At 53.8% G+C, this 12,251-nt stretch overlaps 1 protein-coding gene across 1 annotated transcript in view; it reads left to right on the forward strand.

Annotated features, from left to right (window-relative positions):
• The window catches only part of RNF19B (ring finger protein 19B), a 32,537-nt gene extending 22,369 nt beyond the window's left edge, over positions 1-10,168 (forward strand). The window contains exons 3-10 of the mRNA XM_090057819.1: positions 2,883-3,088; positions 4,991-5,135; positions 5,550-5,712; positions 6,355-6,469; positions 7,003-7,143; positions 7,441-7,648; positions 8,375-8,506; positions 9,429-10,168. Coding sequence (XP_089913945.1) covers positions 2,883-3,088; positions 4,991-5,135; positions 5,550-5,712; positions 6,355-6,469; positions 7,003-7,143; positions 7,441-7,648; positions 8,375-8,506; positions 9,429-9,882 — 1,564 coding nt within the window. The 3' untranslated portion in view covers positions 9,883-10,168. The remainder of the gene's footprint in view (positions 1-2,882; positions 3,089-4,990; positions 5,136-5,549; positions 5,713-6,354; positions 6,470-7,002; positions 7,144-7,440; positions 7,649-8,374; positions 8,507-9,428) is intronic.
• The last annotated feature ends 2,083 nt before the right edge of the window (positions 10,169-12,251 follow it).

Raw genomic sequence — 12,251 nt, forward strand, 5'->3', positions numbered from 1 at the left:
AAGAGACTGGCAGCCACCGCTCGGTTGTAGAGACATTCAAATTCTCTTGCATATTAACAGCTGGGCTTGTAGCGGGAAGTGACTAATTGCTAAGCTATCGGGATGTGGGAAGGGCCAAGCAAAGAAGGATGCAGATGCTATTAACGGTCTAGACCCTCCAATCCTGGGTATAGCCAGAGGCAGCTTTTGTTCTAGGCAGAATGCTTGAGCAGCCTGTCCTGAGCTGGATTAAGTTTGGAGCCAGAGGCTTTGCAGACGGCCAAAAAGCACATTGTTCACTCCACGCCAGCAAGCTCTTAGCTGTGATAATTTATCCCCACCAATAAAATGGCAATAAGTTCTTGAGATCTGCCTTTCTTTTTGAGAGCAACTGAAATAGCCAGAAAAGCCTGCAAACTCCAAGGGATAGGGTCGGCTCGGGACGGCGGAAGGCATCTTAGCAGACTGCGCTGAGCTCTCTGTGCCCACCTGTTAGTGCAATTGTCTGGGTCCAAAATGGCAACGCGTCTTCTAACAGCTGGTCAGACGTGGTGTGGGAGAGGGCACTGCCCTCAGGTCCCCATCCTGGGTAGGGGGTGTTCCCAGGGGATGGCCCCAGTCCCGAGTAGGAGGTCAGAAGTGGGGCACATGGGGACAGTCTCAATCCTGGCTCCTGACTGGGGAGGAACTTTGGCAGGGGGATGTCAGCAGGGGTTGGTCCTGATCCTGGCTGGGGTGGGGGATACTGCAGGGGGCTAGCCCTAATCCTGGGTAGGGGGAATGCGGCACAGAGGGACAGTCCTGATCCTAGGTCAGGGGTCCTGACAGGTGTCCTAGCTCCTGTGGTTCTCCCCGTGAAGGAGTTGGTCAGCAGGTCTGATAGACTGGCAGGGGGTGGGAGTGTCTGTGAAGGTCCCTCTGACCGACATCCAGCTCTCGGATGGGGCTGGAGTTGACTGCTTTTCCCGGAGTGGCTCTGTCTTGTGGCACCGACCGTGAGTTCTAGGCACGCGGAGCCATTGATGCGCAGGCAGACCTTGCTGCCGTGCGTCTCGGCCCTGCCCCTCAGCAGGGGAGCTTTGTTTCTCTTTGGCAATTAGGTTGCACCCAGGCAGAACGAAGTTACTCGGACTCCCACGGGATATGAATCATTGTGGTATGACACATTCAGCGGTTCTCACGCTGCTGCTGCCTCTGAGAAGTTGCGATGCAATTTGAATTACCCAAGGCTCTAAAAATAAACCCTCAGTGGGGGTACTCTTCCTCCGGCCCATAACAAAAACTGCAGCAAATCATCACGGGATCTCACCCTGACATAGTGTTATATCAGGCTGGACAGAGCCCCCCTGTGTTGCAGACAGTTCCTTATCTCAGGCAGCCAAGTCATAACTACCACTTCACTTCCTTGCAGCAGCCTCTGGACTCCCTCCAGTCAGTCCTTCTGGTGGCAGTGATAATCCATCTCCATGTTGCCAGCTCAAATGCCAGTGACTGCCCTCTCTGCTCTTTCTTCCTTTCCCGGTTCTTTCTGTAACTGGTCCACCTAAAGCTGACCTAGGGAAAGAGACGCTGGAAGCCAGACCCTTTCACTGTACTTCCTCCTAAACGAGGAGACGTGAAGCAGAGAGCTCTTCTTCATAAAAAAAACATCAAAGACCCCAAACCCTTTCTCTGGAGCCCAATTGCTGGGCTTGTTTCTTGAAGGGATTGCAGATCTGAGCTGCTCTTGTACTTCCTTACAAATGCCACTTGGCCTGCCAGGCAGCAAAACTGACCGAAACAATTTAGTGTATCTAGTCCTTCTGGATCGGATCACGGTCCCCTCTGGGCTCGACTGTCCTAAGTAACTGGTCAACACCAATAACAGGTGAACAGCTTCAATCTAGATGCAGGGAAGGTAACATTCATTGGGAGCAAGCTGAGCTTGTCATGTCCAAGGGTTGGAATTGGCTGTACGTGCTGCGGCAATAGATTCTGGCACAGCGGACGCATGGGGGGAAATCCGTTCCATATGCTGCATCGGGTGAGAGAACACGAGCAGTATTGAGAGGACAAGCAAATGCACTCATATATAAATACCAGAGAAGATCTGCAGAAGTGGAGAAGCAAATTTTTGTGGAGAGCAAAGGCTTCAGTCTGGAGAGCAATTAGAAACATTAAAACTCAGTTTGGAAGAGGCGCGTGATGAGGGGAGGCCAGCTGAGTATCCTGATCTCCCAGAGCACAATCAGTCTCAAGCTGATGAAACAAACCCTTCTTCCAGCGTAACCCATGGAGCTCGCTGCTGCGGGCCCCGAAGTGAGCTTTATAAGTATGGCCGTGAAGAAACTGCTCTGAAAGCTGAGCCTTTCAGCTTGCATGTGGCTGGATGAAGTTCATAGGAAGAGCTGACCTAGAGCCTTGGGGCATAAAACTCGGCAGCGGAGCTCAAGGAGGAGATTTTACCCTTCCTTTGCATGGAGGGAAGCTATAGGCAAACCTCTGGTGAGATGGCTCGGGAAGATCATGGTGGGGCTTTGGTGTCAGTCAGCGTTGGAGGCAAGATATCTAGCTAATCAGATAATGATGGGTGCTGTGTTGACACACTATGACTAAGTGTGTCACAAATCTGCATCCTCCTTGGCTTGGTGGATGTTTTGCGTCTGAGCCAAGTGTGCTTCAGCTCCGCATGGTGTGGTGTGTCGAGCAAACAACAGGGTTGCCTGCACAGCTTGGATTCTGAGTGCGTGGGCTGGAAATAGCCGGGGGTCACCGCTCACTGCTGAGATGCAGTTTCTGAAGTGGGGCCCCTGTGTGCTGTCCGGTGGAGAGATCATTGATACATTCTGGTATTTCAAGTCCTGTATTCCCAAGACCACTTCCTGCCTTAGCTCACCTGGTGTGTGTCTGTCTGTCTGTCTCAGTTACGCAGTTATTGCCTACGGCTGTGCCAGCTGCCCCAAACTGACCTGCGAGAGGGAAGGCTGCCGGACAGAGTTCTGCTATCACTGCAAGCAGATATGGCACCCCAACCAAACCTGCGATATGGCCCGTCAGCAGAGGGCCCAGACGCTGCGGGTACGGACAAAGCACACCTCAGGCCTCAGTTACGGACAGGAGTCCGGACCAGGTATGGATTAGCTAAGCTTCTCACTCCCCATTAGGACCGTTATACTTTTGACACCGGGAAGGACCCAACCTTTGAGCAGCACTTTCTGAGATCAGAGCAGGGTATTAGCACCTCGCAGGCTGTTGGGCATAGCTGAGGCTTTCCAGCCATGATGGATGGGGTCAGCTGCAATGCTGAGTGCAGCTTCCTTTCCTCTCTCATAATGTGATAAACTTCTGGCCAGACGGGCTCGTCGAAAGCTGTTGGAATTCCCCCTCCGGCCCCCGCTCGGGTGACAGCACGCAGTTGGGTTCTCTTTGCACGACTGTTCCCTTGATCCTGCAGACGCAGTAAGCTGCAGTGTTAGTGGGTGCTTTGATCTTACAGATGTTCTCGTTTCTTACTGATCTAAATCTTAAACAGCCACCTAAGGGAAATTTGGCAGCCTCAACTTGAGCACTAGCTGGTCTCTGCTGTAGACGGGAGTAGCACCATCGTTTCATTCAACATAGCAAGCTTAGCTCTCTTCTCTGCTCCGTGTTTGCAGTACCAGCCTCTGTTAGGGAGAGATGCCAAACCACAACCTCTGTGTTGCCTGGTGAAGAGCAGCTGTCTTCAGTCCAAAATATCTACAGAGGTTAAAAGTGTATTCATGATTCTGAGAGCGAGCAAGAAAGACCAATAAATAGATTCTTCCCACACCCTAGCACAACCGAAATGTGTTACTTCTCTTAGCACGATACTAATAATAATCCCTGTTCTGCTTTCATGGTAGCTCGCTAAATTAGGCTGTCGGTGATGTTAAAGGCAGCTGAGCTGCTACTCCAGGCTAACACTCCCCATAACTCCCCAGAGTCTTGTCAATGGGCGCCGTAAACGGTACCCCTGGCCCGTGACGAGATACAACGTGAAACCAGCAAGTAAATCGAGTTGACTCAAAGCTACCAGGGGGAGCTTTGAGAGAGTTTCACTATCGAGAGAAACAAAGGATTCCTTTAAGAAATGCTTGGATGCCTATCCTGCTGGGATCATTTGACCCTTGCTGACTGCCTGCTCTTGGGCAGGGGGCTGGACCCGATGATCTTGCAAGGTCCCTTCCAGCCCTAATGTCTATGAAATCTATGAAAGGAAAGGTGCCCCGTTTCCCCCTTGCTGAGCTAAACGACAGAGACTAGTATAAGGCACGAGTTGGTCTCTAAGCTGTAGATCGGGACTGCAAAGTCTTTAAAGAAAGGCAGCAAAACTCTGACTACATGATCAGGTACACTTACTGTACTGTAGGTGGGGGGTGGACTTCATCTCACCTCCTTGCTGTGCAGTAAAGTGGAGCTCTGAGACCCACACAGATTAGATACAGAGCTTCCTAGACACTGAAATCTTTATCTGCAGTTGTAAGCACAGCTGATGCCCTCGAAGAGGGGGCTGCCCTTCAGAAATCTGGGTCAGAATTTCTCTGGTGGTCTCCCCTCCGGGGAGAGCAATCTCTGCCTTCTTGGCCCTTGGATCATGTTAATGGAGTGGTTTAAAAATGGCAGTTGCCAACGTTGTTGGCTCAGCTTGCCTGGGGCAGGCATTAACTCTCTTACCTGACTAAATAAATGTGTTCTGGACTCGATCTCCTGCCTGACCTAGAATAAGCTTTAACGTGGTCCCTAGTTGCCAGGAAAACAGCATCAAACTGTACTTCTGAGTGTCAGCATGGAGAGGGCTGGCTCCCCACCTCTGTCCTGCTGCTCGGGCATAACCAGCCTGCTGTGCCCACTTCTGTTCCACCTTCGTTTGGAGGGATGCTCTGTGTCAAGTCCTCCTAGTCTGACCCAGCCTCAAGCTCCCCCTAAAACAAAATCCCTTTTTAATTCCTGGAGGTGACTATAATGCATTGGATTTGACTTGTTCCCTTCCTTCCTGCCTTCTTCCCTTCAGCTGATGACATCAAGCCATGCCCACGGTGCAGTGCTTACATCATCAAGATGAATGATGGGAGCTGTAATCACATGACCTGTGCCGTGTGTGGTTGCGAGTTCTGCTGGCTGTGCATGAAGGAGATCTCCGATTTGCATTACCTCAGGTGAGGTGGGGCATGTGACCGTCTGGGCACTACAGTGTGTCTCACATATTGATTATGTTTTCATGTTCAAATAGCAATTTCTGCCCTTCCCTCCCAAATACTCATTATCAGGAGCCCATTCCTACTTATTTCAGGGGAAGATCTCGGTGCCCTCCCAGCATTAGCACCAGGTTGTCTCACTATGCCTCAGTTTTGGAAAAGCATGAGGAAAGCTCTTCATTGGATGACTGTTGCCTTGGGCATGAAGGGAGATCGGCCAGTTTGAAGGGCCAATAGATCTGGGGAGAGAAGGAAGCTTGTCATGCTGTATCTGCTCATTCCCACGGGGATCTTCTGGTTTTGGATGCTGTATGATCTTAAAAGTTGTCTTCTCTCCAGCTGAGGGCTTAACAGTAATGCTTGTTTCCATTACAGCCCTTCTGGCTGCACCTTCTGGGGCAAGAAGCCATGGAGCCGTAAGAAGAAGATTCTCTGGCAGTTGGGCACGTTGATTGGTGCCCCAGTAGGCATTTCCCTCATTGCTGGCATTGCCATTCCTGCCATGGTCATTGGGATCCCAGTCTATGTTGGAAGGAAGGTAAGTGTGAAGAGCTGGAGGCATTGTCTATGGGAGCCTAGCTGTCTGCCAAGGAGTTCAGGCTTGCTAAGAGGAGGACTTGTCTGTACAGCTGGGCTAGTGATCTACAGTGGGCTTATGCAGATGGTGGCGGCTTGACAGCCTTGGACACTGGTTCTTGGTCCACAGAAGAGGTGCCTTGTGAGCACTGACACTGTAAGGCTTCCTACTGCAGTCCCAGCAGGGCTTCACTATGAATCTAGCACGTCCCAGGGGAGTGGCGGGACCGACATTCTTGGCCCAGTTGGCTCTTATGACATGAACTCTTGTAGTAACTGGACCCTGAAATTTGCATCCAACTTCACAGAAGCCACCGGCCTGACCTGGATTTTTACCAACAGCGTAAGGGTGGGGAGGCTCTCGATCTCTTTAGTCAGCAAGCTCTTTTGCACAAGCATTGGGAGGAAACTGCAGGTATAGCATTGCTTCCAGTACATCCTCCCCCTTGTGCACAGAGCCAGCTGGTTAGAGCTCATGATGGTAATTGGATAATGTATATCATGAGTGTAAACGACTGTAAGGTCATGTACAAATTAATTTTTCGGGCCTATGTTTGCTTGCTGCATAGAGATCTGTATCCTCACCCACTCCCTCTTCTTTCAGATCCACAGCAGGTATGAGGGCAAGAAGACCTCCAAGCACAAGAGAAACTTGGCTATCACTGGTGGCGTCACCCTGTCTGTCATTGCCTCCCCAGTCATTGCTGCTGTTAGCGTTGGTAAGTAGACCTGGCCAGTGCTCCGTTGTATTTCCTCCATCGAGCTCTCTTAGGTTGGGGTCTGACAGAGGTGGCCCAAGTGCAGCTCAGATGTCCGTCATGTGCCCAGCTAGCTTCTTCCCACTCATCTAACATGCTGCCTACAGAGGCTGCAGGACCTAGCATAGATTGGTCACGGTGAGCCTCTGTGCATTGTTTCTATTGAGGCTGCCCTTCTTTCTTCAGACTCAGTGTAGTCCTGGGATGCTAACACTATAACTTGCATTGGAGGCCTTTGTTCCTACTGTATTGCTGTGTTAGTTCACACCTGGTTTCTTAAGGGGTTATAATACAACGGGCTGGGCTGGGCTGTGCTGTGGGGTTGGCAGCCTTACTTTGTATGACAGCAGTGCTGAAAAGCTTAGGTGGGGACCCTGCTGTGCTAGGGGCTCTACCAACCCAGAGCAGAAAGGCTGCGTCTGTCCCAGCCTAGCACAACTGCATCTCGCTGCGGCCTGTTGGCCCTCTTTAACTCGGAGCCTGTTCTTTTCCAGGTATTGGTGTCCCCATCATGCTGGCCTATGTCTATGGTGTTGTGCCTATTTCTCTGTGCCGCGGCGGTGGCTGTGGGGTCAGCACAGCCAACGGGAAGGGTGTGAAGATAGAGTTCGATGAAGATGATGGGCCAATTACAGGTAAAGCAGGAATCTTTGTTCTTTGCATCCATACAGCCAGAAGAGATGGGGCCCATGTGGGATGGTGACCGCGGTGCTGGGCTGTAGGGGCTGGGGATTACAAGCCATTCTCAGTATCCTCAGACTTTTACTTGGCTTGGTTGCACAGTGGCATGCTTCCATTCTCCCAGCACTTGTAGTCAGTTAGGTGAGGCCTTTACCGGGGGAATCCCAGCCTGGTCCTTCTGGTAGTATCTGAAAGGAGAGTGGGGCTCCTGGGAGCACTTCCCTGTAAACTCTGTCCTGTCCTTGTCTCAGTGGCGGATGCTTGGCGGGCCCTGAAGAACCCCAGCATCGGTGAGAGCAGCATCGAGGGGCTGACCAGCGTACTGAGCACCAGCGGGAGCCCCACGGATGGGCTCAGCGTCATGCAGGGCAACTACAGCGAGACGGCCAGCTTCGCTGCCCTCTCAGGTGGCACCCTGAGTGGTGGAGTCCTCTCCGGAGGGAAGGGGAAGTACAGCAGGTAACCCAAGTGGCTCAGCTGAGGGGTAGAAGGGGTGGGTGACTGTGAGGCCTGTGCTGCTCCCAGCAGCTGTGTGGACTGCCTGGCTTGCTTTGTTCGTTCCCATATGCAGCAGCCCCAGCACAGCTGGGCCTTCCATTCCCCACATCTGTTGATGGGCAGGAGGATGAGGTTTGGGGTTGGTGGACAAGAGTGGAGGTGGGAGTCCATGGGAGATGCGTTAGTCATTATGTAAAGCTCTTGCAGCTGTCTCAGTGACCCAGCCCTATACTTCAGCCTCCTCTGGTTCCCCAGTGGCACCGAGAGAATGCGGAGCTGCTGCCTCCGGAGTCACAAGGTTACATCGCAGTCGTCCTCCGAACTTGTCTCTGAGTCAGCTGGTTGTGTAATTGGAGGCAGGCGTTGAAATTAGAGCCAGAAGGTGATTTGTGACTCTGCTGAACCTGGAAATCTGCTCTTCCCAGGAACTGCAGGCGTCACAGACATAAACACAACCTGACCTCTGTCACAGGAAACAGACTTGGGAAGGGATTTGGGTCAACAGAGCCAGGAAGGCGGTTGACCTCCAAGCTTCATCTGGTTTAAACTCGCTGTAGAGTTGCATTAGCGTGGGGGGCTGCCTGCTCCTGCTCACTGGTCCTTGTCTTGAAACTGTAGGGACAAGGCTGGCTCTTCAGGGGTTCACAGAGGCTTTGCTGACTGGGTGTTTCCCTGTCTCTTCCCCAGGCTGGAGGTGCAGGCGGATGTCCAGAAGGAGATTTTCCCAAAGGACTCAGTCAGCCTTGGGGCAATCAGTGACAACGCCAGCACTCGGGCGATGGCAGGCTCCATCATCAGCTCGTACAACCCCCAGGACAGGTACGTCAGCCACGACGGGGCAGGGGAGTGGGGTGACAGTGTCCCTGCAGGCTGGTGCTGGAGGGTGGGTGAAAACTCTTACTAGCTAGTCCTACCTCAGTGCGAGGAGAAGGATCCCTCTACTTTCCTTTCCAGCTACTGCTGTAGTTTGGCACCTCTGTTTTAACACCTCCTTAGAGCAGCTCTTGCTTTTACTTGAGTCTGTGGCAAACAGCAGAGGCTCCGGTTTCTTAAACAAGCCGCTGCCAGGGCCATTGGTGCCTTTTGCTGCCGTGGGCATCATCTCTATGGTGCTTGTCACCATGCAGCCTCCCCCAGAGCCTCTGTCATTCGTTTCTGTGTCGGGGGCGATTAAAAGTCAGTGGTTGGAAACAATGGGATGCTGACGCGTGCAAACCCATTGTCTGCCTAGGAATAGATTTTGCAGACTCTCTGCTTCTAGGATTACAGACTCTGCTTCCATTAGACAGAAACCTGCCAGAACAGTCGGTCGTGGTCTGCCCTAGCTAAACACTCCTGCGTCTGGAGTATCACGTCCGTACTTAGCCTTGCTCGTGCCCTGGCCATATCTCCTCTTCTGCTTCTCTGGCTCAGTTTTGCATTGAATGAGGACACAGGACAGTTAGACACAAACTGCATGCACACCAGAGGATGAGGCCTGTTCCTAACTGGCAATGCAGTTAGCTTGCTGCCTCTGTGCTTGCTTCCCATAACAGGGGGTGGGGTGGGAGGTCATGTCATGGCTGCCATTAAAAGGGATTAAACCATTGCAGGCATTGCTGGTCTGTCACGTAGCGCAGTGCAGTGAATGCTGCCCCTGGTCTCTGCCTTCCTGCAGTTAAGCTTGCTGCATTGGCAAGTGCTAAGATCCACAGGCTCCCTGCAGTAAAACCAGTAACTGAGGGGGTGCTTGCTCCTGCAGAGAATGCAACAACATGGAGATCCAGGTGGACATTGAAGCCAAACCCAGCCACTACCAGCTTGTGAGCGGCAGCAGCACGGAGGACTCTCTCCACGTCCACACCCAGATGGCAGAGGAGGACGAGGAAGGCGAGGAGGAACAGGAGCAGACCTGCAAACACCAAAGCTGTGAGCGGAAGGACTGCGTTGCCAGCAAAACCTGGGACATCACCCTGGCACAGCCCGAGAGCATACGGAGCGACCTGGAGAGCTCCGACAGCCAGTCAGACGACGTGCCGGACATTACCTCGGACGAATGCGAGTCCCCCCACTCTCAGACTGCTGCCTGCCCCCGGACCCCGAAAGCCAGAGGTGCTGAGAGCCCAAGTGCCCACATGAGCCACTGTGCCCAAGCCGAGGGCTGCAGGCCGGATGATGTGCTCTCTCACATGGAGTGCATTGAAGCCAGAGTATGAAGCTGCCTCTTCCTGAAGAGCACACTTGCTGTCGCCGCGTTTGGGGGCGGGGGCTGGGATTGCGTCCCCCTTGGCTTCTGTTTCCGATTCTCTGTCACTTCCCCAGCCCGGCCCTGGGGAGATGCCATTTCTTATGCGACAAAGCCCCCCCTTCCCCCTCTGTTTTAATTTATTGACCCCAACGCTTGTTGGTGCTCCGTGCGAGTGTACATATGTATGTGTGTGTCCTGTGTGTCTGCAAACATACTGAAGGACTGTTTTAATAAAGACTTCCATTGTCATTGGACTCGCATCCAGCTCTTCCTTCTCCGAGATGTAAGAACCGAAGGCCTTGTGGGCCGCGGCTCCCTGCCTTGGTTCCTTCTTCCCCCTCCAGCTTCTGAGAAGGCTGCTGTGGCCAGCGGGGTCCGTCTGGAGGGGGTGGAAAAAGGCTGGGATTGGTACAGAGGGGCCTGGTTCAGATGCGGGGTGTGGCGGGCGGGCTTTGTTCTCCAGCTGTGTGTTGCTTGATCCGGTGTTGGGAGCTGGGGCGGAGGGAACTATCGGCTGCCCTCTGCAGCCTGGCGAGAGGTATTGCTGGTTTGAGGCTCCAGATGGCATGCGGTCTGCTTGATGCGTGTCAAGGGAGCTGGCTCCCACTTTGCTCCTGGAGTGGCTAGGAGGCAGCAAATGCCCTCTGTAGAGTGGGGAGACCCCGATGAGATGCAGGATGGCGATGACGCAGCAGCAATGATGATCCCATCATCCAGGCAGGCAGCAGCAGGCACAGCCCCCCGTGCTAATGCCATCTCCTGCTCCGTGGCTGCAGAGAACGGCGGCAGCATGGTGTTAGACCTAGTCCCTGCGAAAACTACTGTCGTCTTTCTCTTCTGCTCCCCACCCAGCCATGCAGCTACAGCTGATCATGCTGTAAAGTCCTGTGGCCTTAATGAGAGGAGGGATGGAGTGGGACTAACCAAGTGCTCTGAGCTTGGCTGCTGTGAGCAGAGGTGGTGAGAGGCCTGCCACTGTGTGGACTAAGCTGGGTTACTTGGAGAGATGGGTATGGACTTCCGCCTCAGTCGGGTAAGTGTTCTCCCCCGGCATGGGGCTGCAGTGTGTGGGCACTGCTGCTGCAGACTCCAGACAGAAATGCCTGTTCTCCCCGTTCCTTTGCCTCTTTTCCCCACCCCAGAAGCAGCAGCACAATCGGTGCATGTGCAGAGAGAATGGGGGAGCATGTTGGGGGAACTCCCCACAGCACAACAGCCCACCCCACAGAGCTGGAGATGGGGGGGAATAAGCCCTCCCAACTACATATAGATGCATACGATGTGCAGGTATTGTGCTGGGCTACGGCCTCTTGCTTTCCACGCCCTCAGCTGTGCCTGGTGCTGGAACGCGGACCCTCAGCATGTCGTCTTCCCCCACGGGCGCTGCAGAGAGCATCTCGAAGTCCACTCAGAGACTGTGGCTCTGCAACCACGCTCCTCGGCTGCAGCACCGGTAGGTGGCAGGAGGAACTGCAAGGGAAGCTGTGTGAGACCTGTCCTCGCAGAGCTAGGAAACGGGGGATTTGGGACGTGGTGAAGCTAAGAGAAGGGGCCATGCAGCAGCGGCCTGGAGGAGATGAGGCCTGACTTACGAGGGCCAGGGATGCTTGCCGGCATTGAAGGCATTTATGCCCTTAGGCCTTATTCTGTGGTTCCAGGTTGGGTGCTGGGCTTTGACTCGGAGGGAGCTACACCTACATGGGGCCAGGCACAGACAGTAACAGAGGGTGTCTGTGCAAAACCTGCAGATCCCACATGTCCCAAACCACATCCTTCCCTCTCCTGTCCCTTCTGGGCAAGGCAAAGCTAAGCTGGCTTCCAGCAGGGAGCTGTCCCTGATCCTAACCCCTCTCCCCGTGCTTAGCTCGCTAGCAGACACCTTTGCCAGGTGAGCCGGGCACCAGTCATAAGGGACGGAGCAAAGCGCGATGCCAGCCAAGCAGGGACAATGCCCCAGCTGGGGGGACGCGCACGCCAGGCACTGAGCATCATGTGCACGGGAGCAGGAGGCGGCTGAGCAAATCGTGTTGGGCATGGAGCTCGGCTGGAGCTGTGGGCGGCTTGCTCTTCAGCCAAACTGCCGCTTGCCTCATGCCAGCGCTCTTTGCAAAGTCCTTGCACCTCTGCTTTGGGCGGGCTTGGCTTAAGAAGCCTTTGGTTGCCTTGCAAGCTCTATGCTTTGCAGTAGGCCGTGCTGGAGGCAGGCAGGCCCCAGAGGGGAAACTGTGGTCCCCTTGGAGCCCACAGGCATTCGGTGACTGCCTGCCTCAGGCCTCGGGCTGTTCTGTCGGAGGGCTCTGGTTTGCGGCCTTTGCGCAGCTCGGGGCTGGAGCTCTT

The sequence above is a fragment of the Crocodylus siamensis genome, chromosome 7 (assembly GCF_052110815.1).
Source record: "Crocodylus siamensis isolate JL-2025a chromosome 7, ASM5211081v1, whole genome shotgun sequence".
Taxonomy (NCBI): Eukaryota; Metazoa; Chordata; order Crocodylia; family Crocodylidae; genus Crocodylus; species Crocodylus siamensis.